Source organism: Diadema antillarum, unplaced genomic scaffold (assembly GCF_040938485.1).
Source record: "Diadema antillarum isolate AM-2024a unplaced genomic scaffold, OU_Dant_1.0 seq00000432_RagTag, whole genome shotgun sequence".
NCBI lineage: Eukaryota > Metazoa > Echinodermata > Echinoidea > Diadematoida > Diadematidae > Diadema > Diadema antillarum.
In genome coordinates, this window is record NW_027271412.1 from 532,393 (window position 1) to 557,653 (window position 25,261).

General features: G+C 37.9%; 1 protein-coding gene across 1 annotated transcript; it reads left to right on the forward strand.

The window, feature by feature from the left end:
- Positions 1 to 171: 171 nt before the first annotated feature.
- LOC139732557 (nicolin-1-like) lies at positions 172 to 22,084 on the forward strand. Its single transcript, XM_071643411.1, has 7 exons — positions 172 to 354; positions 2,102 to 2,177; positions 12,161 to 12,261; positions 13,194 to 13,307; positions 14,327 to 14,407; positions 17,936 to 18,040; positions 22,043 to 22,084. Exons 1-7 carry the CDS (start codon positions 172 to 174, stop codon positions 22,082 to 22,084), a joined length of 702 nt encoding a protein of 233 aa, XP_071499512.1.
- The last annotated feature ends 3,177 nt before the right edge of the window (positions 22,085 to 25,261 follow it).

The window sequence follows — 25,261 nt, forward strand, 5'->3', positions numbered from 1 at the left end:
TTCTGCATGACTCTTGTTGAAGCTAGAATCTAGGGTGTTCTAGCAGGTAGAAGGAACGGTTAGAACCTTGCTGCAAGCACAGTCGCCTATGTAGGAGCAGATGCAGTTGTATTACTGATAAGATTGTTGCCACAGTCTCCAGAGTTCAGAGAGGGCAGGACAGACACAACAATGTTTATGAAGGTATTGAAGCATCGTACAAGTCAAAATCGAAGTGCCTCTGGAACTACGCTCAGTTGCACAGTGAAGAAACCAGTTGATCTGATCGCAAAACCGCCATCTGACAGAAATTCATCAGCAACATGTGGTGTTTCGGTGGTTGACATCACCTTCCCTAACTTCAATAGTGTTGATGTAAGTGTCATCACTGTTCATGCATTTGCAGGCATATATATATAACTGTGTGTGCTTGAACGAGAACCAGCCCACCCAGACGCTGTGTGCAGTGACATGGTTCATGATGGTCTACATTGCTGTTTGTTTGTTTGTTTGTTTGTTTTGTTTTGTTTTTGTTTGTTTTTTGACTGGTATAGGTACTTATAATGGAATCCGTGCATGAAAAATTGACATTGTTTGAAGAGGGTATTTCAATTACATCATTGTGAGTGAGACTTAATGTTTATGTCACATACATTGTAGGGGGGTCTACGTGATGATGAAGGAATTGAAGCTAGATGTTCTAGTCTAGACAAAAAAAAAATCTCAGATGAGAGGATACCTGTCTTTTACATTAGAAAATTGTCTGTAGTAATGGTTGAAGGCTTGAGTCGAGTTAAAAAAAAAAACATCCATACCTACATATTTTTCAGTAAAGACAGAGATGAAGTATTTGCAACAAATGTCAACACACAGGAGAGCTGATATTGGTCGATGAATGTTCTTAATACATGTAGCTGTGTCTTGTTGATGGCACTGGCACTACTAACAATCCCATTTTCAACACAGTGAAAATATAGAGCTCAATCTTGCTGTCAATGCTCTGATTTAATGATGAGTCTTTGACTTTGGACAGAAAATATGAAAAATATCTACAATCAGCAATAACCCCATCATGTTCATGATTGTGTTAATGACTGCAATTTATAGTACCAGTTTAATTTGCTGGAATCAGCTATTCTACTCCCCCCCCCCCCCCCCACACACACACACACTAATGCTGATCATATATTATGTGACAGTGCACCACAAAACGAACAAAAAGTCGCACCCATTGATTTTAAGTGAGAACTCAAAAAGGTGAAATGGGTCGACAAAGTCAATATCAAGTTTTTTATATTTTCTGAATGAGCTACCCTTCTACATTTTTCTTAAGTTTGGGATCATAAAATGACTGGGAAAATGCATTTTCAGCAGTTTTTCTACAATCCTTTTTTTTTTATTTTTGTAAAGTAGCAAGATAGACGGTATGTCTTAGAGGCCCCTTTTCATTTCTTGATAATCCATTTGCCCATTCTTCACTTTCCAGTATGATAACTTTTGAAGGGATAATGCTACTGCTTTGAAAGTTGGCGTTAATCGTGGACAATGTGTGTTAATAGAGCACTCTAAATTTCAACTTAATCTGATAATCCCTTCATTGTTGCTCCAGTGGTTTATGTCCTGGTTTTTGTCCCATTCATCGCACAGCTAGCACGGTTTGGTGAAGATTAAGCGCTTGAATAAACGGATAGACCCTGTACTTCAGAGCCTCTTTTCTCTGTTCACACTTTTCCAGAGTGTGTGCATTCTTTCCAATATTAAGATAGGTTAGGAGAGTCCATTTTAATTGAGCCATACATAATTGTAAAGCATATAGTCTGCTCTTTCAGAATCTGTACTCAAATAAAAATCCATTTGTGGTGACTTTTTGTTGGTTTTGTGATGCAGGGTCACATATTTATGTGCACCGTGTATTATACAAGTGTATGTCAAAACTGGTACCGGTAACATTTTTTGCGCATTAAAAATGTTTGTAGAGATGACTATTAAAAACTATTCTTTTTTAGAAAAACAAAACAAAACAAAAATAAGCAATCTAAGTCAATGAAAATGTTTTCCTTCATTTTACAGGTACCAGTACTTTCAAATTTTGATTTCTCCTCTTAACTATCTTTATGTGCAGATTGGAGAAATTACCTTTAGGAACAACTACACTGGCTTTCTGTCCATGAAGCTGAAGTGCTCCAAGGAGACACAAGGTACAATAATTAACCCTTCAGGATTGACTGAGTTTGCTAATAGTACAACATGCATTGTCTGCCTGAGTATACACAGGACTCGTCCTCAACGGGTTAATATTTGAGCTGTAATGCACAAGTAAAGGGTACTAGTAACTCCTAAAATTCATTCTTGTTTTCTGTGGCAACAATTGTCCTAAATGGATTGTCTTTTTAATTTCGTTACTAGTTGGTAAATTATGTCATATGATAACTATAATGTCATCACATATCAAGACACTGTTCTCCTACATTTACAAAAACATCAGAATGTCAATTTCATCATTGAGGATGTAAGATGGTAAATATGAAAAAACTGTGCATCTGTATGCATGTACCTGAATGCTAACTGTTAAGGGCCGTTCACACTGGAGCGGTTTTGCGGCAGCGGCAGCGGCAGCGGCGTGCCGCAAAAATCCTTCGCGTGTTGTTCAAGTACAACCGTTCACACTGGAGCGGTAGCGGTGACTTTCTAGAGCGGCAACCGCAAGCGGTTTTCTCGAATCGCTCCGCTGAGCGATTTTTCTAGTCTGCCGCTGCGGCGAGGTTGCTATTGACCAATCATGATACAGTATAGTTCGTGACGTTATTATGTGGGTGGGGTCATAAACTTTAGCTTGAAAAAGAGTCTCGCGAAGGTACAGCACGTCGATCGAAGAGCGGAACGAAGACGTCCAGAAAAGACAACTTTTGTACAATAAATTCAATTATGTTCACAAAAACACTCCCTAGGAAAATGTCGAATTGGAGACCATTGGTGATGAAATCGGGCTAAATGGTAAGTTGCTCGTTTGGTTTTCTCAAGGTTTCGCCATTTGTTTCGACCCTTGACAGCGGTCACTCTCTTGCAGAGGCTACATTGCAGATTGTAACTTTCCACGTATTTTGCCATAGACGCAGACTCGCCAGCGAAAGAAAGCAGTCTATCAATATCACAGTCCCATATACGCCTATCTACTGAAGCCTTGAAGTCTAGAGTAGATCTAGAACTACTGTTAGGTCCAGTAGGAGCACTCCTACAGTGTACTGTCCGACTAGTCTCACACCTACTGATGACCAGTAATGTATGGGGTCCATAGATGGGAAGGGCTTCTCATATGATAAATGGACCACAATATGGTCGATTGTATACCGGTAGGCAGGCGGTAGGGCCTAACATTCCTCATAAGTCATTGAAAAAAGGTTACATAGGCGTATACAACCTATAACGTTACGTTATGATATGCTTCTTAGTATACCGTACCGGTACTAGACACTCTATCGTTAGATATATTTGATATCATAGAGTATTTTTGAATTATTTCTAATAAAATCAAAATAATGTAGGCCCTGCCTAGGGAAAATTTTGGAATTCCAATCCAAGTACTAGTACTTAGTAGATTCTAGATCCTAATTCATAAGTATAAATTTGGCATAAATTAATACAGGGAAAAAATGATCAATGATAAATGGCAAACAAATTCAAATAAAAACAGAAACACCTAGCCTCTAGGCCTGATACTAGATACTCTGATAGTACTGTTAACGTTAGACATAGTTCTAGACTCTAGTCTAAAGTATCTAGACCTAAACGCGCGTTAGGCCCTAAAAAAAGGTATGTTCTGGGTATTGACTCTGCCTCCATACAGGACTAGATCAGTTCGGGAAACCCACTCACAAGGGGGGCCCCTCCTTATGAGTAACCCGTCCCCCTTATAAGTAACCCCGTCCCCCTTATAAGTAACCCCCGGGGCACCCCTTATAAGGAGTCTCCACGCTTTTTTGCAATGCAACGCGAAAATGAAAGGACTGCGGCAATTCGCTTGATTATGTCCATAAAGCTTCACAAGTTTCCTAGTTACTCACGAAATTTGAGCAAAATCGGTTTGAGGCATCATATCTAAAATCATGGATTTAAATGCGATGTCAAACGACCCATGCGAATGCTGAAATGCGAGCGATTACTGGCGTGAGTGTCGCCAGGCGCGGCGGCGCGGCAAATGCTTGAGTGCAGACGTGGCGACTGAGTACGTACTCAGTCGCCACATCTGCACTAAAGCATTGCCGCGCCGCCGCGCCTGGCGACACTCACGCCAGTAATCGCTCGCATTTCAGCATTCGCATGGGTCGTTTGACATCGCATTTAAATCCATGATTTTAGATATGATGCCTCAAACCGATTTTGCTCAAATTTCGTGAGTAACTAGGAAACTTGTGAAGCTTTATGGACATAATCAAGCGAATTGCCGCAGTCCTTTCATTTTCGCGTTGCATTGCAAAAAAGCGTGGAGACTCCTTATAAGGGGTGCCCCGGGGGTTACTTGTAAGGGGGACGGGGTTACTTATAAGGGGGACGGGTTACTTATAAGGAGGGGCCCCCCTTGTGAGTGGGTTTCCCGAACTGAGATCTACTAGGTCACGTACTACGTATAGTGTTTTTGTACTGCCATACTGCCACCGCACTGGTATAAATGCATACACATGACCACAACTTTGTCCATTGGCATCATTTTGGCATGACAAAGACGATCTACTTGAATTTACTCGCGTTCAGTCTCGCATCATCAGACAGGCAGTGAAGTAGGACTGATTTGTCTTGTTAGAAAGTGAATCAAATCCTCTCCGGCTGAGTCTGACCAAGTTAAGGGTAATGTTTTAAAATCACTTTAACTGTAACTGTACTGTAGCTGGTAAGCATGTGCATTATCTTGTCTTGCCTTTCCAAAGATGCCCACATTTCCCACAATCAATAGACTTGGACGGTTTCTTCAATGTATAGTAAGGGTACCAGCTATTGGCAGGGTACATCGACACCCTGCGTATCATGGCTGTTTGCGTATAGAACAAAAAGGTACGCGTGGGATTAAGTGCCATTTTATAGCTATGAGAACAGTAACAAAGAAACGAAAATCAAGCCAACAAAACAAACTGAACACATTTCAATTACACATCCACTCAGTAACAACGCATGACTATGAAATTCACATGTATTACCTATGGAGGGAAGGGGTGCAGATCGTGAGGTACCCTTTTTCAGCCACGCGAAGAAAATGCATCGCACGCACTAAAATTGCATAATTTTACAACGGAGATTCAGAATCAACAACGGTCACGAGATTTGAAATTGCAGTATTTGCAGGGTACAGCTTATTTGAGGAAAAACTTAGGCGAATTTGTTTTATACTTTTGGAATAAACGAGCCGCAAATTCATAGGGTGCCGATAGGTGGTACCCTCATTCATACAATTTAGATGCCAGTGATGCAGTGGTTGGTTAATTGCTGACCCTTGACATATTGTATCAAGGGTTGAAGCAGCCAATACTTCTTCTGGGAGGCTGTGCCAGTGTTGTGTTCCTCGGTAGGAAAGATGACCCTCTGTATTGTGTTCTGCAGGTAATTCAGTGCATTAATTCATGTTGGTAGCAATACCAAATGTATATTTTCATGAATAGTTTCATTGATATAAGCACTTGGCATTTTAGTAGCACTTACACTGTACTGCAAAATGAGCAATTTAAGAGCAAAATCAGATATCAAAAGTTCAGGCAATCAATTCCTGCATGTGGTGCTGGGTGAATATGGGCGTGAAGGGCTAAGGTGCTTTTTAAAAGAGAGCTGTTTATATTACATTTTCTTTGTGCTGAGTAAAAAGTTCCCCCTATTCATGTAAGGAAATAACGTTATAATAATGCATTGTACATGTATAACACATCATTTGTATAACACCTCACTTGTATGAATATTATTTACCTCAGATAAACAGTGAGTGAATCTGCTTCCCTCCTATTCAGCGAATGCGGAAAGACCATGCAAAGGAGGCTGCATCCCTGACCGGGCTTTGATGCAAGCTCACTCATTGACTGGAAAGCTGTGAGTTTCAGCTTTCAGGATTTACTGAAAGTGCATTATTCAAAAGATTGACATTCTAGGTACATTTCGTCGCTTGCCCGGAAGAAGGGAACGAGCGCGCGAATACGCGTAAAAATAGATTTCGAGAAAAGACCTGCATGAGGTAAGATCATAAGCAATATCATAAGATTTGTAGATTATTCATTATAGCCACTTTAGCTAGTACCAAATTGGAATATTATCTGTTCACTTGTGAATTTTCAGCAGTATTGATATTCAAATATCAAAGATATAGTCAATTGAAACTTTAAATTGCGATTTTCTCGAAATCTATTTTTTACGCGTATTCGCGCGCTCGTTCCCTTCTTCCGGGCAAGCGACGATTTATACCATAACCATTGTTCAGAACTTGATCTTAATCATGTGGGAGGAAAAAACAACAACTTTATTTACGAAGTGATGGTACATGTATTGTACTGTACCTGATAATTCTAATGACAACACAGGTACAGTGTACATATTTTGTATGTCACCTAGAACTAAAGAGTGAACTTAACTTAAGAGTGAAATTTCTGTGAAGGCACATCTTTTAATCTTTACCCTGCCCCTTCATTCCAAGGTAATGTACATGTATGTAGATTCTTCTGTTCTTTCATATAGCAACATCCCATGCATTTGACAAGTATCACAATATGCAGCGTGGACCAATCAATCATTTTAATAGTGTATATTATAGTGTACCAAAGGTGCCTAGGTCTAGCAATTGGACCATACCAATTTAATCAGTTTCGGAGGACATGAAAATGCAAGTGAAATGTAACTTTGAATGTGAAATTGTCTGTCACTTTTATTTTTTTTTTTTTTTTTTTTGGGGGGGGGGTTGTCAAAAAAAAATTGACTTTTTAATAGACAAAGTTACACTTCTTTGCAAAGATAGTTCTGGTTTGTAATTAAGCTAGACATGGGAAAAAACAAACAAACAAACAAATAGCACCATGAAGGCCAGAATTGTGTGAATTGTTCTGTTGTGATCTGTAGCTTTCATACAGGCCTGTACTACCTCCCCATTCCCTTCTGAAACAATTTTGCCCCCTGTTTCCAGATATCATGTTTGACTCACTCCTGTATGTGCATAGTAGATCTTCAGCTTTAAAGAATGACCTTCTGATCTTGGTCACTCTTACTCCTAGTTTGCTGGAGTTGCTAGTAAATATATTATACAAAATTACTGGAAATATCATGTGTATAAATGCATAAGAAAATAGTGCACATCGATATGTCTTCAAAATGTTTACGCTGTTTCCATATATGCTTGTCTTTTTCGTTCTTCCAGGAAGGACTGTTTTAACTGCTCATATGTGGTCGACACAGAACATCCGCTGTCACAGCCCTTCATCCTATTTATTGGAGAAAGCAAATTATACCCTCTTCAGGTACATGTATCTGCAGTTGTGAAGCACAGGGCACAGTCCTCAAGGCATTGTGGGTGCAGCTGATCTTGTCTTCAAGTTGATCTTCGTTCTAAATCTCAACTGCTGGCCACATTGCATGGCGGTGAGACCATTTTATAAGGGACTCCTGTACAAACAAGGAGGATTTGAAACTTTGGCATCCCTCCCTTATTTTCTAAATTTGCCGAGTCAACCATAATGCAACCATTTATTTATCATCTCCACCCTTCCCATATCAAGTCTTCATAATAAAACAGCATTTGCTTGAGAAGTACATACAATGTTATAGGGAAATAGGCACTGACCTTTAATTGTGGTCTCCTCATAACAGTGACCATGTTATTTCACAAGCCATTTGCCATATGGATATTGTTGTATTTTGACTATGCACCTGTACTGTGTATGAATGATAAGGTACACTTATATTGATACTATTAGTGGTCAGTGCTTCTTTGAAATATGTATTAAGTTTTCAAGGAGTTAGTTTTACTTATTATAATGTAGACAAGTATCGAATATGTGAAAAGCTGCTAATTCCATTATTACACACCACTCCCACACATAGTGTGTACAAGTTGACAAGGGATGTATAGAGCACCAAACTGCGTCATCGCCATGGAAACTAGTTCTAAATGACCTCACCTGGCCTAAATATCTCTCAACACTATTGTTGCTAACCATGCTTGCACCTGGTTCCAGCCCAAGTTCAACAACTCTCTTGCTTTTTTAGGAGTTGATTTAGAACTTGGCATATATGGCCACTATTACAGGTAAATGCAGTATGTAATTAATGTGTTGCCAATGTAATGACAAAAAAAATCCATAGAAAATTTAACCAAAATATTGTGGATCAAACTACTTTCAGTCTTTATAATGTGAATGGTAATTTGAAAACACAAGATACAATTGTCTTCAACTGGCATCCTTCATATATCACTTGAGTAGTGAAGATGTACCCCAAGCAATTTCATCTATGTTCGTAAGAAGTGATCAAGTTCATCACGATTATCATACAAGGCAGGCTATTGTGTATCACTTCGCAGTTAGAATTCGACTCAGGAGAAATGTGATAGCATATACATGTACCGGCCCACAACACAAGAATTCTTTGCATTGCTCCCAGGTAGGCCAGTAGCCAACATACTATTCAAAAATGTGATGAAATTCCACCTTTTCACTATGCACCTACAGTGTACATAGTACCTGTCACATTTGTGTATTTGACTTTGGAGTATGGATGCAATATTGTATTATGCTGCATGGTAATGAGTAAAATAATTAGCAGTAAAGCAAGCACTTTATAGTGTACCTGAAGCATGTTACTACAGATTTTTGAAAGCTTCAAGTTTATCTTGAAACCCAAATCTATAAATGTTTTTACAGTTTTTGCAAGCTTTAAAGCTTTTATGTAGGCCCCATCATATTTCTTATACTTACAAGTGACATTTTCACACGATATGACCATGTATATTTGTGTCAAGTATATTTTTTTCTTTTTCTTTTACAATCAAAAGACATGATTGTATATATTTTGTATTCTTGTTTTGTTGTCAATAATTTTGTAATCTCATCATTGAGAAAATGGAAATATGAAATAAATTTGAACTTTGAACTATAGATGTTGACATGGCATCGAATATTATTTTCATTACATGTATAATCTTGAACACTCAGTTTGTACTTTCCTTGCATTAAATTAGTTTTTGGTGTCAGAAAACTCATAACGGGTCATTGCATTATATGCGTAATATGTTGCTATTCTGTTTGCTACTTGATTTTGTTATCTGACTAGCTAAATTGAACCATGTAAGCATCTAGGTGCCCATTTTTGTTGTATTCCTTTGCTTATCCTGATTTTCTAGTGTTTGAGTTTGTAATCATTGTAAATCTCAAGCCTCATCCACCCCTATGTATCCGCTCTTTCTTGCTCACTTCATTTGATGAACTCTGTACTGCTCTTTTCTCTCAATCCTATTCTCTCCTATATTTTCCCGTCCTACATGTATGTACATGCGTATCTGGGCAATTGCCCCAGAGGGCAATTACCCCCTGGCTAAATACTGGTTAGTGGTAAGGTAAGAGTAAAGATTAGGGTTAGGATTAGGTCAAGGGTTAGGAGTTTAGGTTAGGGTTAGGATTAGGTTCAGAATTAGGGCCAGGGGAAGGGTCCGGGGTAATTGCCCAAGGGGTAATTGCCCTAGACCCATGTACATGTAATACAAGTCCTTTTTGTTTCTTATTATTTAGAAAGATTGGTCCTTATAAGGTTTGAAAGGTGAAATGTAAACGACTGATTTGTTTTATGTTGTAAAGTATGCAGTTCTGCCAGGAATTTGCACTGAATTAATTCTTTGTTTTTCAGATGTAGGAGATGAGAATAATATGCTCATAGAAAATTGGTCCAAGAAACAAATTACATTGGTGTTAATTATCATACATGTGCTCATGTAATCATTCATAAAATCCAGTACCATACTACCAGTACTGTATTGTTTTGACAACTCATGTGTATCCATTCAGATTTACAAAGTTGCTCATACAGTGTCAGATCTTGTGAATTTTCATTTTACATGTGAATGTGCTATATTACTTCCCTTCGCAAATGTTAACAGTATATGTATATACACTGTACTTTATTTCTGCAACTGACTGCCATATTAGATCACATCAAATGAGATTGTATGTTGCAACAATTGTCCTGAATTAGTGTCTCAAGTACTAAATTTGACATGTGTGGTTTGTATTAGTGTATGTACATTGTTTGATGTGTATTTAGAGTGATGTTTGTCATTTACGGACGTAAGTTGGTTAAAATTCCTGTTAACCAATGTTTTCACTCGATGGTTAAATTAATCGAAGAAAAGATTTAGTGCAATTCCACAAAACTTGCTTAAGATAAAACCGACCTCAGTTGGCTTTTGGTAATCACTTTACCCAACAGTTGTGTGGTTCACTTGGAAATCGACTGTCTGTTAAAATGCTATCCAGATTTCTGAAAGCGTAGATTTGATGGTGTAATACAGATGTATGAATTTGAAATCCAAACTGAGATCGTGTGTGTGTGTGTGTGTGTGTGTGTGTAGTTTTTGTTTTTGTGTGTTTGTTTGTTTTTCTAAGAGGATTCAAAACTGCCATTAATTTCTTCCCCATGCATAATATAAAACACATGTTGTGGAGAGTGAAAATGCTACTCTTGTTTTTCCATAGCTGGGAGTACAGTATGTGGGTGAGTTTATTATGGGCCGTTTGTGGATTACATTATACTCTACAGTTGTACATACGTGTAGATCTAGTAGGTTTGAGTAGGAGAGTGAATGGTAGGCATATTACCCAAAACATCCCCTCACCTTTGTAACTACAATTCCAGAAAGAGCATGAACTGTGACAGAAATCAAATCAAACATTAACATTTCATCCGTATAGAGTTCATCGGTAATAATAATAGTAATAATACAGTATACATTTAATGTGCCAATTCCACATGACTAACATGCTCAGAGCGCAGTAGGAAAAGTGAGTTATGAAGTACAAAAATCATTACACAAACATGCACATGAAAATGAATGACACAATCATGATGATTAAAAAAAAATATATATATATATCATAATACCGGTATACTATTCTATGGTAAAAGATTGGAATGATAAGTAAAGAAGTATGTTGCTGGTTTTTCTTTTCTTTTTAAGAGCTCATCTTTCATAGAGTTGACTACTTTGCCGACACCAGAAAAAAAAAAATACAAGTAATTTTCTCATTAACACGAAACAAGATAAGATATCATTACTTTGGATGCTGACTAATTTTGTAAAAAACAAAACAAAAAAAAAAACAAGGAAAATGTGACATTCGCAGATCATATTTGAGATATTGAGGTGTTGGATGTACACATTTTATGTACCGCCTTCTCAGTATATATGGCAGTGGTCCGATGCAACAATTTCTGCGTGCATACCAATATCAGTAACACAAGGAATATTTTGCAGTTTCATTGAACAGTCTGTGTTGAAAGTGTTGGTTTTTTTTTAAAGCAAAAAGTTGAAAAGCTGAGATTCCAGTACTGATTGTCCAATAGTCTTCTTGCATGTTACGCATCCTTGATTTCCTTGATTGTTTGTTTCGTTTTGGAAAAGTGATTTTGTAAATTCTCAGATCCATGGGGAATGTATTCACGGTATACACGTGCATGATAATTATGTAATTGATTACTAGTAAACTGCAGGTGCCCAAGGGCAACAATCTAATTTGCATATTACGTGCGGCAAACCGCTCCAGTGTGCACAGCGTGCCGCTGCGGCAGAGTTTAGCGGCAAACCGCCTCCGCTGCCGCTGCCGCAAAACCGCTCCAATGTGAACGGCCCTTTATTGTGACAGTATGTAATGTATGGCAATGTCTGGAGGGCTTTAATAGTTCCAGTTCATGAAGTACCGTAGTAAAGTCAGCAACTGATTTCCTGCCATTTTGCAGACCTGTGGTACATACGTGTAGCCATTATTGTACCAATTAGAGCTAAACGCTCCGGGAAATGGCAACTGATCACTGAATTAAATGCAGTGGGACCTGTAACTGCTGCCAAAGTTGAGACTCAAATGAAATTCCTCATCATTTTTTTTTTTTTTTTGCATTGTACTGTCCACGAAATGATAATATTTTGTCCAAATTTTCCCCTTCTTACAACCAAAAGGAGAATCAAAATGGCTGACCTGTGTCAGACCTGTGCAGTTGATGCCAGATGTCCATTGTGATGTCTGTTCTCAAGACTACTTCAGTATCTCCAGGGAACAGGTAAGACAACAGCTTGTAAAAGGGTCCATGAGTCATTCTCCCAAAAAGTGTGCAATTTAAAGTTGTGATGTCTGTTTCCAAGACTACTTCACTATCTCTAGAGATCAGGCAAGACAACAGGTTGTAAAGGGATGTAAGAATAACTTAGTCCCTCCCCCCCCCCCCCCACTATCTACCTACTCATCACCTGAGTTCTCTGTTTGCATGAATTTGAAATCTGCCTCATGAATTACCACATGAAATTCTTGGTATTGGTATTCTGCACTTGTAGGCGAGAGAAAGTCATGTCTAGTTTGTGGGTAAAAGTTTATGAATATTTGATGCTTAGAAACGGTAAATATACTGGGAAGTTTTATTTGAACGTTTTGTGAAAAGTTACATAATGACATAAAAACTTTTTTTTTAAATGTCAAGAAGTTGACTCACTGCTGTTTGCTAAAAATTGATGGTATCATGCATGATGGCGAGAAGTAATGAGAAACCTGGACAGCTGTAGGAATTGGGAAGTGGATAATGGAACACAGATATTGGTCGGGGGCCTGTTTCATAAAACTTGTCATCGGTGGCGACTGCCACATTTCTATGACAAATTTGCTCTCAGCCAATCAGATGCAAGGATTTCGGTAGCTTGTCACATTTATGAAAACTTGTTACCGATGACAAGTTTTTATGAAACAGGCCCCCGATAACCCTTTTCTCAATATTTCAGAGGTTCTAAAGAATATTGACAACTCCATGGTGAAAGGAAGAATGACATTAGATGAAGGGAAAAAAAATGGGATGAAGCTGAATTTTAAAAAACAAAAATGATGAAGGAAAATGGTCCACTCCTTATGAAAAGCGTGATCCAAACAAGGTGAATGTGCATACATATGTAGTACATGTGACCTGCTTTTCTCTCCTCAATCCCGTGTTGTTATGACAACCTACAGATGCTGGTGACCCCAGACCGAGTGACAGCTTTGCGTCTGATTCTCCAGCAGCCATCGACGGTGTGGGCGAGCTTTGGGGTCGACAACATCACAATCACAGAGTACAATGAAGAGGCAAGATGGCTGCTTGGCTTGAATTGTATTCTCTCTCTCTCTCCCTCTTAACTCTTGAAAATGGTCAAGAACAGAATTTTTGAATTCCAAGGCATATCTTGTCAATGTGATTTTATTGAAAGTTGCAAATTCCTGTGATGAGTTGATGAGAAATTTTGTCCCAATAAACCTTCAAAATTTGAAGCATAAGTCTTTTCACATTACTCTTCACATTACAGAAGCCAGAGGGGATGCAAGAAAGACAGTTTGCTTGGAGTTTCTCTCTGAAAATGATTGCTAATCTTTATGAGTCTTACTTAGGCAGGATTGTTTTCCCCCAAGTCATAAATTATAATACCCTTGAGTGGAATTGAATTCCCATCCATAAAAAGTTAGAGGATTTATAATGTCAGTGACCCTGTATACTTGCCCATGAATCTTAATGCAGTTATACAAATCAGTTTTTTGTTTATTCATAGACCGGCATATTTTTCAGTGTTTGCTTGACTGCATGGGCTTGCTATGTATGTGCCTTGGACAAATGCAGAACCTGAGTGCTCCTTGAGGCAATTAGTGGAAGGTTCATTGGAAAAGGAATACTTCTTCAAATGCTGTCAAACTGATGCTAGAACGTTTGAAAGCCAATTTGCAGGATGCCAAAAAGAATTTAAAAAAATTAAAATCTTTGAATATTCCCACTGTTTTCAAAAAGGTGCAATGCACAAAAAATAATATTGATTCTCGTTTCACTGCCCAAACATACCGATGGTAATAGTGATGATATATCTTCAATTATGTAATTTGATTTCAATATGTCATTTAAATGTTCTTTGCGAGAGTGATCTGCATACTGTATAGTGTGCATGGAATAGGATAGTGTGGTTGTGGCAGTGATCCTACAATGTATGTCTTGAATATGTGCATTTGTGTTGCTGTGATTGTGTTTGTATCAATTAATTGTATACATATTGTACCTCTTGAATAGATCCTTGTATTTTTTTGTGTTATATAATTCTTGCTCCTGGTCTCCTGTCACACAGAAAGTTGCCGTACCTCCTGTGGTAGAATGGCTCGAAAAGCACCAACACACGATGGCAGAGAGACTGCAACCAGGGGCCCAGGTGAGTGACCTGTAATTCATAAAATGGAATTGGTTTTGATCGTGTGTCTCATGTAGATGGGAACATCTGGCTGTGCTAGAGGCATCCAAGTAATGAGATAATCCAACTGGTATTTTTACTGTCCTTAACTCTCCTAGTAAAAGTTCAAACCCCCATATGACCCACCTTCATCAACCTTAACCTGAAACATGCCACATCTGTACATTACATCTGAAATGCGTGAGCTAGTACAAGGGACCCCATTTCCCCAAATTATATAATTTTGCCAAATTTTCTTCTCTAGAACCAGAAGTGAAAGAGCTTAGTTAAATAGTGCTGTTAGGTAACTTTAGTTTCATGTTTGTTCATGATGGATATGGCATGGCTCGACACTAACTTTTTTGTTTGGTGGCCCGATGGGGCCACCAAAATCCTAAATTTCAAATTTTTGGTGGCCCGAGAGAAAAATTTGGTGTCCCGAAAAAAACAAACAATAAAAAACATTAAAAGTCCTGGTTTTTTTTAATGAGTCAAATATTTAAGTTTTATGATAGTAAGAATTAGAAGTTGGACATATCTACTCATAAATTAAACTTCAACAAACTTGCAACACTCACTCTCAGGCACTCATTCAGTCCTTTTCATCCATCCTTTAAACAAATTTAACTGCTAATTTCCGGCGCAAAAAGTTACGAATTTATTGACATACTTTTCAAAAAATTGTGGTGGCCCGAGGCGGGCCACCAAATTTGCCCTTTTTTGAAATTTGGTGGCCCGACTTTCATTTTTGGTGGCCCCGGGCCACCGTTAGTGTCGAGCCCTGGATATGGGGTGCCCCCCCCCCCCCCCGGACCCTGTGGGGGGACACACCAATCAAGAGCCACATTGACAGAAATAAAAATGACTATCATCCCTTTGAAAGAGATAATGAAGTAGTGATTTCCCACCTTCACATTTCATTTCATCTTGTCAGTTGTTGATTTTTCCAATACTATTCAACTTGCAAGATTTGCAAAAGTAAAGACAAATAAAAAGCAATATAAAGCATATATACAGTAGTTTGTGCAGATTCTGGATATTCCATCTTTGCCAATGCCTTTTGCTGTCTGGTTGCATCCAACAGCAATAAACCAAATACAACGTACTCTAATTCCATATAGCAGTCGGATTGCACCTCCAGCGAACAAGACAAGTTAAAGGCAAAACTGAAAGCTGGTCTTGACTAGTAAGTTTGTAAGTTGATAGCACAAGCTCTAGGTTGAACAAGGAAAAGTAGAAATTACGCGGTGCGTAATATATGTCCCCGCCGGAAGTAGCATTTTGTAACAAAATGTACAATACAGGTCAAAAAATCAAGGTCAAAGGTCAAAGAAGTCAAAGGTCAAAATTCTGTGTAGAAGTGTTGAAGCCCTCACCTAGTGCCATCACATAAAGGAAACGGAATCGAAATCGGGTTAGAAATGGCGAAGGAGTAGCATTTTGTAGCAAAATGTACAATACAGGTCAAAAAATCAAGATCAAAGGTCAAAGAAGTCAAAGGTCAAAATTCTGTGTAGAAGTGTTGAAGCCCTCACCTAGTGCCATCACATAAAGCAAACGGAATCGAAATCGGGTTAGAAATGGCGAAGGAGTAGCATTTTGTAGCCAAATGTACAATACAGGTCAAAAAATCAAGGTCAAAGGTCAAAGAAGTCAAAGGTCAAAATTCTGTGTAGAAGTTTTGAAGCCCTCACCTAGTGCCATCACATAAAGCAAACGGAATCGAAATCGGGTTAGAAATGGCGAAGGAGTAGCATTTTGTAGCCAAATGTACAATACAGGTCAAAAATCAAGGTCAAAGGTCAAAGAAGTCAAAGGTCAAAATTCTGTGTAGAAGTTTTGAAGCCCTCACCTAGTGCCATCACATAAAGCAAACAGAATCGAAATCGGGTTAGAAATGGCGAAGGAGTAGCATTTTGTAGCAAAATGTACAATATAGGTCAAAGGTCAAGGTCAAAGGTCACGACTGAAATTCTGTGTAGAAGTTTCAAAGCTCCCATGTAGTGCTATCATATAAAGCAAACAGAATCAAAATTGGCTCATAAATGACAGAGAAGTAGCAAATTGAAGATTTTGATCACACACGGACGCACACACGGACGGACACACGGACGGACGGACACACGGACACACACACGTACGGAGCCCGTTTCATAGTCCCCTGCTCGAACTCGTTCGGCGGGTACAAAAAATCCTTTATTCAAGGAATGAAGGCATGCCCTCTATTCATTTTATAATAATGATAATAATGATGATAGTAATAGTAATAATAATAATAATAACAACAATAATAATAGCAAATATTATTATTATTATTATCATCATTATCATTATTGTCCCCGCCGAACAAGTTCGAGCAGGGGACTATGAAACGGGCTCCGTACGTGTGTGTGTCCGTGTGTCCGTCCGTGTGTCCGTCCGTGTGTGTGTCCGTGTGTGATCAAAATCTTCAATTTGCTACTTCTCTGTCATTTATGAGCCAATTTTGATTCTGTTTGCTTTATATGATAGCACTACATGGGAGCTTTGAAACATCTACACAGAATTTCAGTTGTGACCTTTGACCTTGACCTTTGACCTATATTGTACATTTTGCTACAAAATGCTACTCCTTCGCCATTTCTAACCCGATTTCGATTCTGTTTGCTTTATGTGATAGCACTAGTGGAGGGCTTCAAAACTTCTACACAGAATTTTGACCTTTGACCTCTTTCACCTTTGACCTTGATTTTTTGACCTGTATTGTACATTTTGCTACAAAATGCTACTCCTTCGCCATTTCTAACCCAATTTCGATTCCGTTTGCTTTAGGTGATGGCACTAGGTGAGGGCTTCAAAACTTCTACACAGAATTTTGACCTTTGACTTCTTTGACCTTTGACCTTGATTTTTTACCTATATTGTACATTGGCTACAAAATGCTACTCATTCGCCATTTCTAACCCGATTTCGATTCCGTTTGCTTTGTGTGATGGCACTAGTAGAGGGCTTCAAAACTTCTGCACAGAATTTTGACCTTTGACTTCTTTGACCTTTGACCTTGATTTTTTTACCTATATTGTACATTTTGCTACAAAATGCTACTCCTTCGCCATTTCTAACCCGATTTCGATTCTGTTTACTTTATGTGATGGCACTAGGTGAGGGCTTCAAAACTTCTACACAGAATTTTGACCTTTGACTTCCTTGACCTTTGACCTTGATTTTTTACCTGTATTGTACATTTTGCTACAAAATGCTACTCCTTCGCCATTTCTAACCCGATTTCGATTCCGTTTGCTTTATGTGATGGCACTAGGTGAGGGCTTCAAAACTTCTACATGGAATTTTGACCTTTGACTTCTTTGACCTTTGACCTTGATTTTTGACCTGTATTGTACATTCTGCTACAAAATGCTACTTCCGGCGGGGACATATATTACGCACCGCGTAATTTCTACTTTTCCTTGTTATTGTTGTTATTGTTGTTGTTATTCTCATTATTATTATTATTTATCTTTTTTGCTGCAGAGCTCCCTACCAGCAGATGAGATAGCAGCAGGCTTGCAGAGACTGTGGGCCCTGACCACCAAGGTTCAGGGAGAGCAGACAGAGACCTCTCTCGGCAGATTTGATGTAAGTCAAGCAAAATATGCGACATGAAATACCGCTCTTATCTCCGAAGTTGACTTTGACGAGATTACTAATTTTAAAGTAAAGCACGCAGCACTGTAAAATTTCACTGAAGTGACACAAGGAATAAGAAAGCTATTGAACTTTAGAGATCTTTTCATTTTGTGTGTATGTGTGAAATTTTGGTGTGAATTACATTAACATACGCAAATTTGACAGTTGACAGTGTCATCCCCTCACGATTCTCTTTGTTTTGCATTTATGAATTATTGCAATGTTTATTAGTGTGGGAAAAAAACATGGCCTTATGTAACCCTATTGGAAAAGTCACTGCTAAAATTGACAAAATATTTGCAGAATTTTTTGGAAGGCGCACACCGGCAATTTCTTTTCTGAAGTGTATGGATAATGATATCATACCTCAATCTAATTTACATATATGTGATTCTAGTCAGTAATACTGTTTTGTTTTAAACATGCGAAGCTTCAAAATTTCAACACTTCATACAACTGTATTTGAGTGTTATTGTGTTAAAGATTTTTATGCCTCCGCCACGAAGTGGTGCCGGAGGCATTATGTTTTCGGGTTGTCCGTCCGTCCGTCCGTCCTTCCGTCCGTCCGTAATGAATTTTGTGGACAGGGTAACTATCAAAACCTTTTGAGGTATCCTAATGAAACTTGGCATGTATGTGTATTAGGGGGTGAAGTTGTGCCTATCAACTTTTGGGTGCACATGCTCAAGGTCAAAGGTCAAAAGGTCAAGGTCAAATGCTTAAAATTTCACTATTTCCCCCATATCTATGCAATGCCTGAAGATATTTTCTTGAAACTTGGTGTATACATGTATTAGCCAATTAAGATTCTGTGGTGAAAGTTTGGGGTCATGAGGTCAAAAGGTCAAAGGTCAAAAGGTCAAGTAAAATGTTAAAATTTCACTTTTTTCTCTGTGTCTTGGAAATTGTTCAAGTTGTCTTTATGGAACAAAGTATATATGCATGTAATGACTGGCAGTGGTTATCTAGGGAATTTGGGGTTCATGGGGTCAAAGGTCAGGGGTCAAAGGTCAAGGGCAATACTTCAAAATTTTACTATTTTCCTTATATTTTTGCAATGCCAGCAGAATTATTTTTTTTTTTAAACTTGATGTATGCATGTATAACCCACTACAGATTCTCTGGGATTTTTTTTTTCTTTTTGCCAAGAAGGTCAAAGGTCAAAAGGTCAAAGATCAAGTGAAAGTGCTGAACTTACTTCTTTCTCCATATCTCGGAAGTGGCTCAAGTTATCTTTAAACTTAGTACATATTTATGTATGTTCTGCCTGACAGTGATTCTCTTATGAATCAAAGGCTAGATGAAAATGATAACAATTTACTGTTCAATACAGAAATTGCACTTTTTCTCCATACCTTGAAAATTACTCAAGTGTGTAAACTTGTGAAAGGGTCAAAGTCGAAGTTAAAGTTCTTAAATCCCCAAATACATGCTCTCCTATTCATCCAATTAAACATAGGTCAAGGAAGGTGAACATTCGATACATTTGTGACAAACGTATCATTTTAATATTTTGCCAATTTTGTGAAAATGTAATCACACATTGTCCACATGTACTACAGACCTATTAGGAGAATCGTGCATTATGGCGGAGGCATACCAGTCGCCATAGCGACATTTCTAGTTAATACTTGCTTTAATTTTAGCGTAAAGTTTACTCTCTGTAGTTAGTCAATGTGAACAAAGTGTGGAGAATTGCCCTGCAACCCATCAACTCCTGGGTTGATTTTTTATTTTGCTGTGAATTATTAATCCTTATTAGATTGGCAACTTCTTATTAATTATCAAATTGGCAAGTTTATTGCATGTCCTACGCCAGGGAGAGATTAGACGGGCATTGTTGAATTCACTGAATCATCACAAAATCAGGAAAAAGGTACAAAAATTAGCAAATTAGAGACAGAAATATGAACTTTAATCATCTAAAATGTGTTGCTAATTTTAGAATCATCTCTAGATTGTGAGATGTAGAGGCTGTAGATAATTCTGCCCTCAAGATGAGCAATTGCAAATGACCAAAATGGGGCTGAAATGAATGAGAAGTTTTTATTCTACTTTATGAAATACTAGAAGTAAATGATACAAATTATGATTAATGGAAACAGCATTAACAAGAGAATGTTTGTGGGATATGGTGGATTTGTTTATTCATTTTTATGCCTCCGCCACGAAGTGGTGCTGGAGGCATTATGTTTTCGGGTTGTCCATCTGTCCGTCCTTCCGTCCGTCCTTCCGTCCGTCCTTCCGTCCGTCCGTAGTGAATTTTGTGGACAGGGTAACTATCAAAACCTTTTGAGGTATCCTAATGAAACTTGGCATGTATGTGTATTGGGGGTGAAGTTGTGCCTATCAACTTTTGAGTGCACATGCTCAAGGTCAAAGGTCAAAAGGTCAAGGTCAAATACATAGAATCTTACTATTTCCACCATATCTATACAATGCCTGAAGATATTTTCTTGAAACTTGGTGTATACATGTATTACCCAATTACGATTCTCTGGTGAAAGTTTGGGTCATGAGGTCAAAGGTCAAAAGGTCAAGTGAAAATATTAAAACTTTACCTTTTTTCTCTGTACCTTGGAAATTGTTCAAGATATCTTCATGGAACATAGTATATATACATGTACTGACTGGCAGTGATTATCTAGAGAATTTAGAGTTCATGGGGTCAAAGGTCAGGGTCAAAGGTTAATGGCAACACTTCACTATTTCCCTCATGTTTATGCAATGCCAGGAGGCTTATTATTTTTTTTTTTTACACTTGGTGTATGCATGTATAACCTAATAGAGATTCTCTGGAAAGTTTTTTTTTTCTTTTGTTTTTGCCTCAAGGGTCAAAAGATCAAAGATCAAGTGAAAGTGCTGAACTAATTTTTCCCTCCATATCTCGGAAGTGGCTCAAGTTATCTTGAAACGTACTACATATTTATGCATGTTCTGCCTGACAGTGATTATCTTATGAATTTTAGGGTCAAAGGCCAGGTGAAAATGGTAACAATTAACTATTCAATACAGAAATTGCACTTTTTATCCATACCTAGAAAATTGCTCAATGCATTAACATATAAATGGGTCAAAGTCAAGTTAAAGTCCTTAAATCCCAGATACATGCTCTCCTATTCATCCAATTAAACCTAGGTCAAGGAAGGTGAACATTCAACACATTTGTGACAAACTTGTCATATTAATATTTTGCCAATTTTTTGAAAATGTAATCACACATTGTCCACATGTACTATCTAGACCTATTAGGAGAATCATGCATTATGGCGGAGGCATACCAGTCGCCATAGCGACATTTCTAGTTTGTTTTTGTTTTTTAATCAAAAGACTTCCAATGGCTTGTCTGATCTAGAAGTCCTCTCTACTACCAGTGGTTAAATTGTACTCTGCCCCAAAATAGTAAGAAAATGCATACCCCTTTATCTGTGTATTTTCTCATCTGTTGCATCAATGTAGAGATTTCCAAAAAGCAAGTCTGTCTTCATGATAAACATCTCGTGTACACGTTTACTACAACTATTGATTCATGTGACAGAGTTACATTACTGTGGCACATTTCTTTAGAGGCTTAACCAGTCCCCCCAAAACACTTTTTTTTTTTGTTGATACTGTCTCTTTTTATTTTATGTTTTTACAAATTGTTAGTATTTAATGAAGTGGAATATAAAAAAAATCATCTTTCATTTCAGCCACATTTCTCTGCTTTAGGAAATATAGGAGTTCTTTCATCCAAGAATAGAAATCATTGAATCAGAAATTATTTCATCTTAAGAGTAAATGTGTATTATATCTCTTTAATTGATCTATTTCATTGTAAGCTTTATGTAAATATATGTATGTCAATGATGGATAGTGACCTAAATAATGTACTTGGACAGATTTGCAGTAAAATATTTCAATTCTATGCTGTTCTCATCTGTGTGCTTCTTTGGCATTTCTGCATGCCAGGTCGATGGAAGCTATGAGGTCAATCTGCTGTCCTACACCTGACGGTGCTGGCCTGAAAGGCAAAGCTTTGGTGTACTGACCGACAGCCACAATGGCAGCTTGTGCTCCAAGGAAGTCTGAACTCAGCTGTCGCAGCCAGAACAAGTGATCTTCAGGGTAGACCCTGGTGAAAGTTCATTTTCTGTCACCCCTTCAATGTGAATGCGTTTCCAGCATTTGTCATGTCGGCATGGAGTTTGAAACAAAACCACAAAGTCTCTTATGAAGAGTTGATGCGTTCAGGAATGAGAAAGGGTGCGGTCAGAATGTCTACATCTTTCAAGACAGAATCTCCATGGATGAAATGCAGGGGAGAAGAAATGAGACTGATCTTGTTGACCAAGGTTCCTGAATGGACACTTTATTACTATATGGTATTATTTCAGTGATCTTTCATTAAGAGCTTCTCCACGGACCCTGCAGAACTCAGCTTGTAAGCCACTTCTGTTTACTGTAAAGCAAGAAATATTAGTGGCATGAAATTTTTTGCCAATTGGAGTGAACAGCCTTTCTTGCAGCATGCAATTTTTGCATATTGCCACTGGCATCCAAGGCATTTTAGTGTAGGTGAAAACTTTTGCGTGCCTTGTAATTTCACGAATCTTGGCTCTTATCAAATTCGCAAAATAGAAATGCTTCTGAAAATTTCTGGTTTAAAGTGAACATGTGAATTCAGCACAACAGTTATAAAATTATTGTCACAGATTTTCTCATATCAAACCTTGTTACAATATGTGATTATGCTGGAAATAAATGTACTAAAATCAATCTGGAGCTCAGACTGGCATTGTTTAAATACACCAAAGCATAGACTGTATATTTACATCAGTGTTGTTATCTCTATAAACATGTATGTATACATGTGTGAGCAGTTATACATACATGCATACATATAATATATATGCATGATGTGTTTGAGTGTGTGTAGAGAAAGATCGAGTTCAAGATTTTAAATATCCAAAAAAGGTGGATATTCAGAGAAATAATTCTTTACTCCCTTTCACCTGTAGATCAGGTGATTATTAAAGGGACTGCAGTATGCAGTACAAATGCATGTTGATTTGTATTGATTCATGTTATCCTAATAAGCAATTATGTGGCCAAATGAATATCTAAATATGTGCCATCCATTTTTTAAATATTTCTATTTGTTTTTCTTTAGAATACTTGGATATGCTCAGAAAAAAATACCTGAATTTTTACCAGCAATGTCCCACCCCATCATGCTGTACAACATGGAAATACATGTATGCAGTAATTTCTCAGTTTAGGGAAAGGTGCATTCCCATGCTGCTCATTAATCATATGACATGCAGTACTTTAGCAATGACTGACAGAAGTTGACACTGGCAGAATCTTGATGTGGAAGGTTTTTTTTTCTTCTTCTTCTTTCTTTTTCCTTTTTTTTTTTCTTTTGAGGGGGCGGGGGTGTATCCAAGTAATGTGAAGAAAGATAGTAGAAATTTCATAGAATATATGGCACATCTTTAGATATTCATTTGGCCATATAAGTGATGTTAAGGCTATCATAAATCAACATAAGACAACATGTATTTGCGTTACATAGTTCCTTTAATGTACATTTCCTTGTGCATTTCCAGCATCACCAGCTGATGAAACTAAAGAGTGCAGTGGACTCCCATTATAGCGAAGTCCTCGGGACCAGCAGTTTTCTTTCGTTATATAGAAATTTTGATATAACTAAACAAATAGACAATAAAAATTCATAGAGTGGTTAATGTTGCAGCCTGAATTTTTACTTCATTATAACTGGAATTTCGTTTTAATCATGGGTTAAAACAGGAGTGCGCTGTATTGGACTCGAATTGCATCTCAGAAACTGGTACCCCAGCACTTTCATTGTTTGGCCTTACTTCGAGTGTGTACATGTATTTCATTGAGATATGTAGATTTTGATGATAAAGTACATTGACCCACTGACAATGTCAGTCTATCCATTTTCAATAGAATTCAGCACATATGCCTACTGAGTTCATCGTTATTAAGAGGAGACACATCTGGATGTTTTATGCCTTGTGGTAGTTTTTCATCGGCAGCACATGTAACAGTATTTTTCAGTGATTTGTGTTTGTACTGTATTTATCATTTTAAGTGAAGCGTTTTTACTCATGGTTGTTGAGTGCAAGTAGAACATCAGTTCACTGAGCAGATATTCAGTCAATGAACTGAATAATTGTCAGAGAACATTAATGACACACTTACATTATTGAAATTGTGTGCTTTGGCTTTTTGGTAGTAGTGTGTGTATGACCATTTTGACATGTCCTGAAGCTAAATAAACATCCCTTATGTTGTTTTCATATTTCATTGGTTCCTGTGTCCACTGAAGCAAAATATGATTTTTTTAAAAGCAATTTACTGACAATACAGGCTTCATTTACTATTTGCTGGCAATAGTATCTGTTTTAATGTAAAGTTCTACAGATGATAGCCTCCCCCCCCCCCCCATAAAAAAAGGGGGAAAAAATACAGATATCGAGAAAGAAAAATACACATCTCCAGACATACCATGCACATATGTACTTGTCCACAAACCGCACAACTTCAAACAGTTCCAACAACACGGAGAGAGAGAGATCAAAGGAATAATTTTATGATGTTCACTTTTTTTTTATTCACTCAAATAAAGTGTTCCCCAAGCTATCGTTCCACCAATAATATAATTCTGTCTGTACAGCAGTGGAACAGTGTTTCATGTTTGATTATGGTACAGTACTTTCATATAAGGCAGAAGACAAAAAAAAAAAAAAAAAAAAAGAAGATCAACCAGTGACGAATACATGTATTTCATGGGGGACGTTAAACAAAAAAGGCCATTCATTCACTATAATTAGCTTTAGAAATACAACGTTGCTGTTGGACTATTTCACTACGTCGCATAGGCATCCCTCAATCAGCGCGTCAAGTTTCAGTTGAGCTGTAACTTTGTGCATTCGTTCACAGTTAGTCAGTAGTCTAAAGACTGAAAGTAGTTGAGGTGTTCACCAGAGGGGAACGCACTTCTTCCCTACTAAGTCAAATCCGGCCATCAGCGGCAGTCCGTGCATACGGTACTTCTTGGGTGGAGGGGCTCAGGCGGTGGCGATATCACATACTATAGCCTGGAGGCGGGCCTGTAAAGGGGTCGAAGGCTGCAGAAACACCCACGGGGTACCCCTA

Coding starts and splice junctions, on each gene's coding strand:
- LOC139732557 (XM_071643411.1), top strand. CDS start 172: ATGTTTATGAAGGTATTGAAGCATCGTACAAGTCAAAATCGAAGTGCC. Junction 12,262..13,193: donor TCAGTATCTCCAGGGAACAG/GTAAGACAACAG, acceptor GACAACCTACAG/ATGCTGGTGACCCCAGACCG. Junction 13,308..14,326: donor TCACAGAGTACAATGAAGAG/GCAAGATGGCTG, acceptor CCTGTCACACAG/AAAGTTGCCGTACCTCCTGT.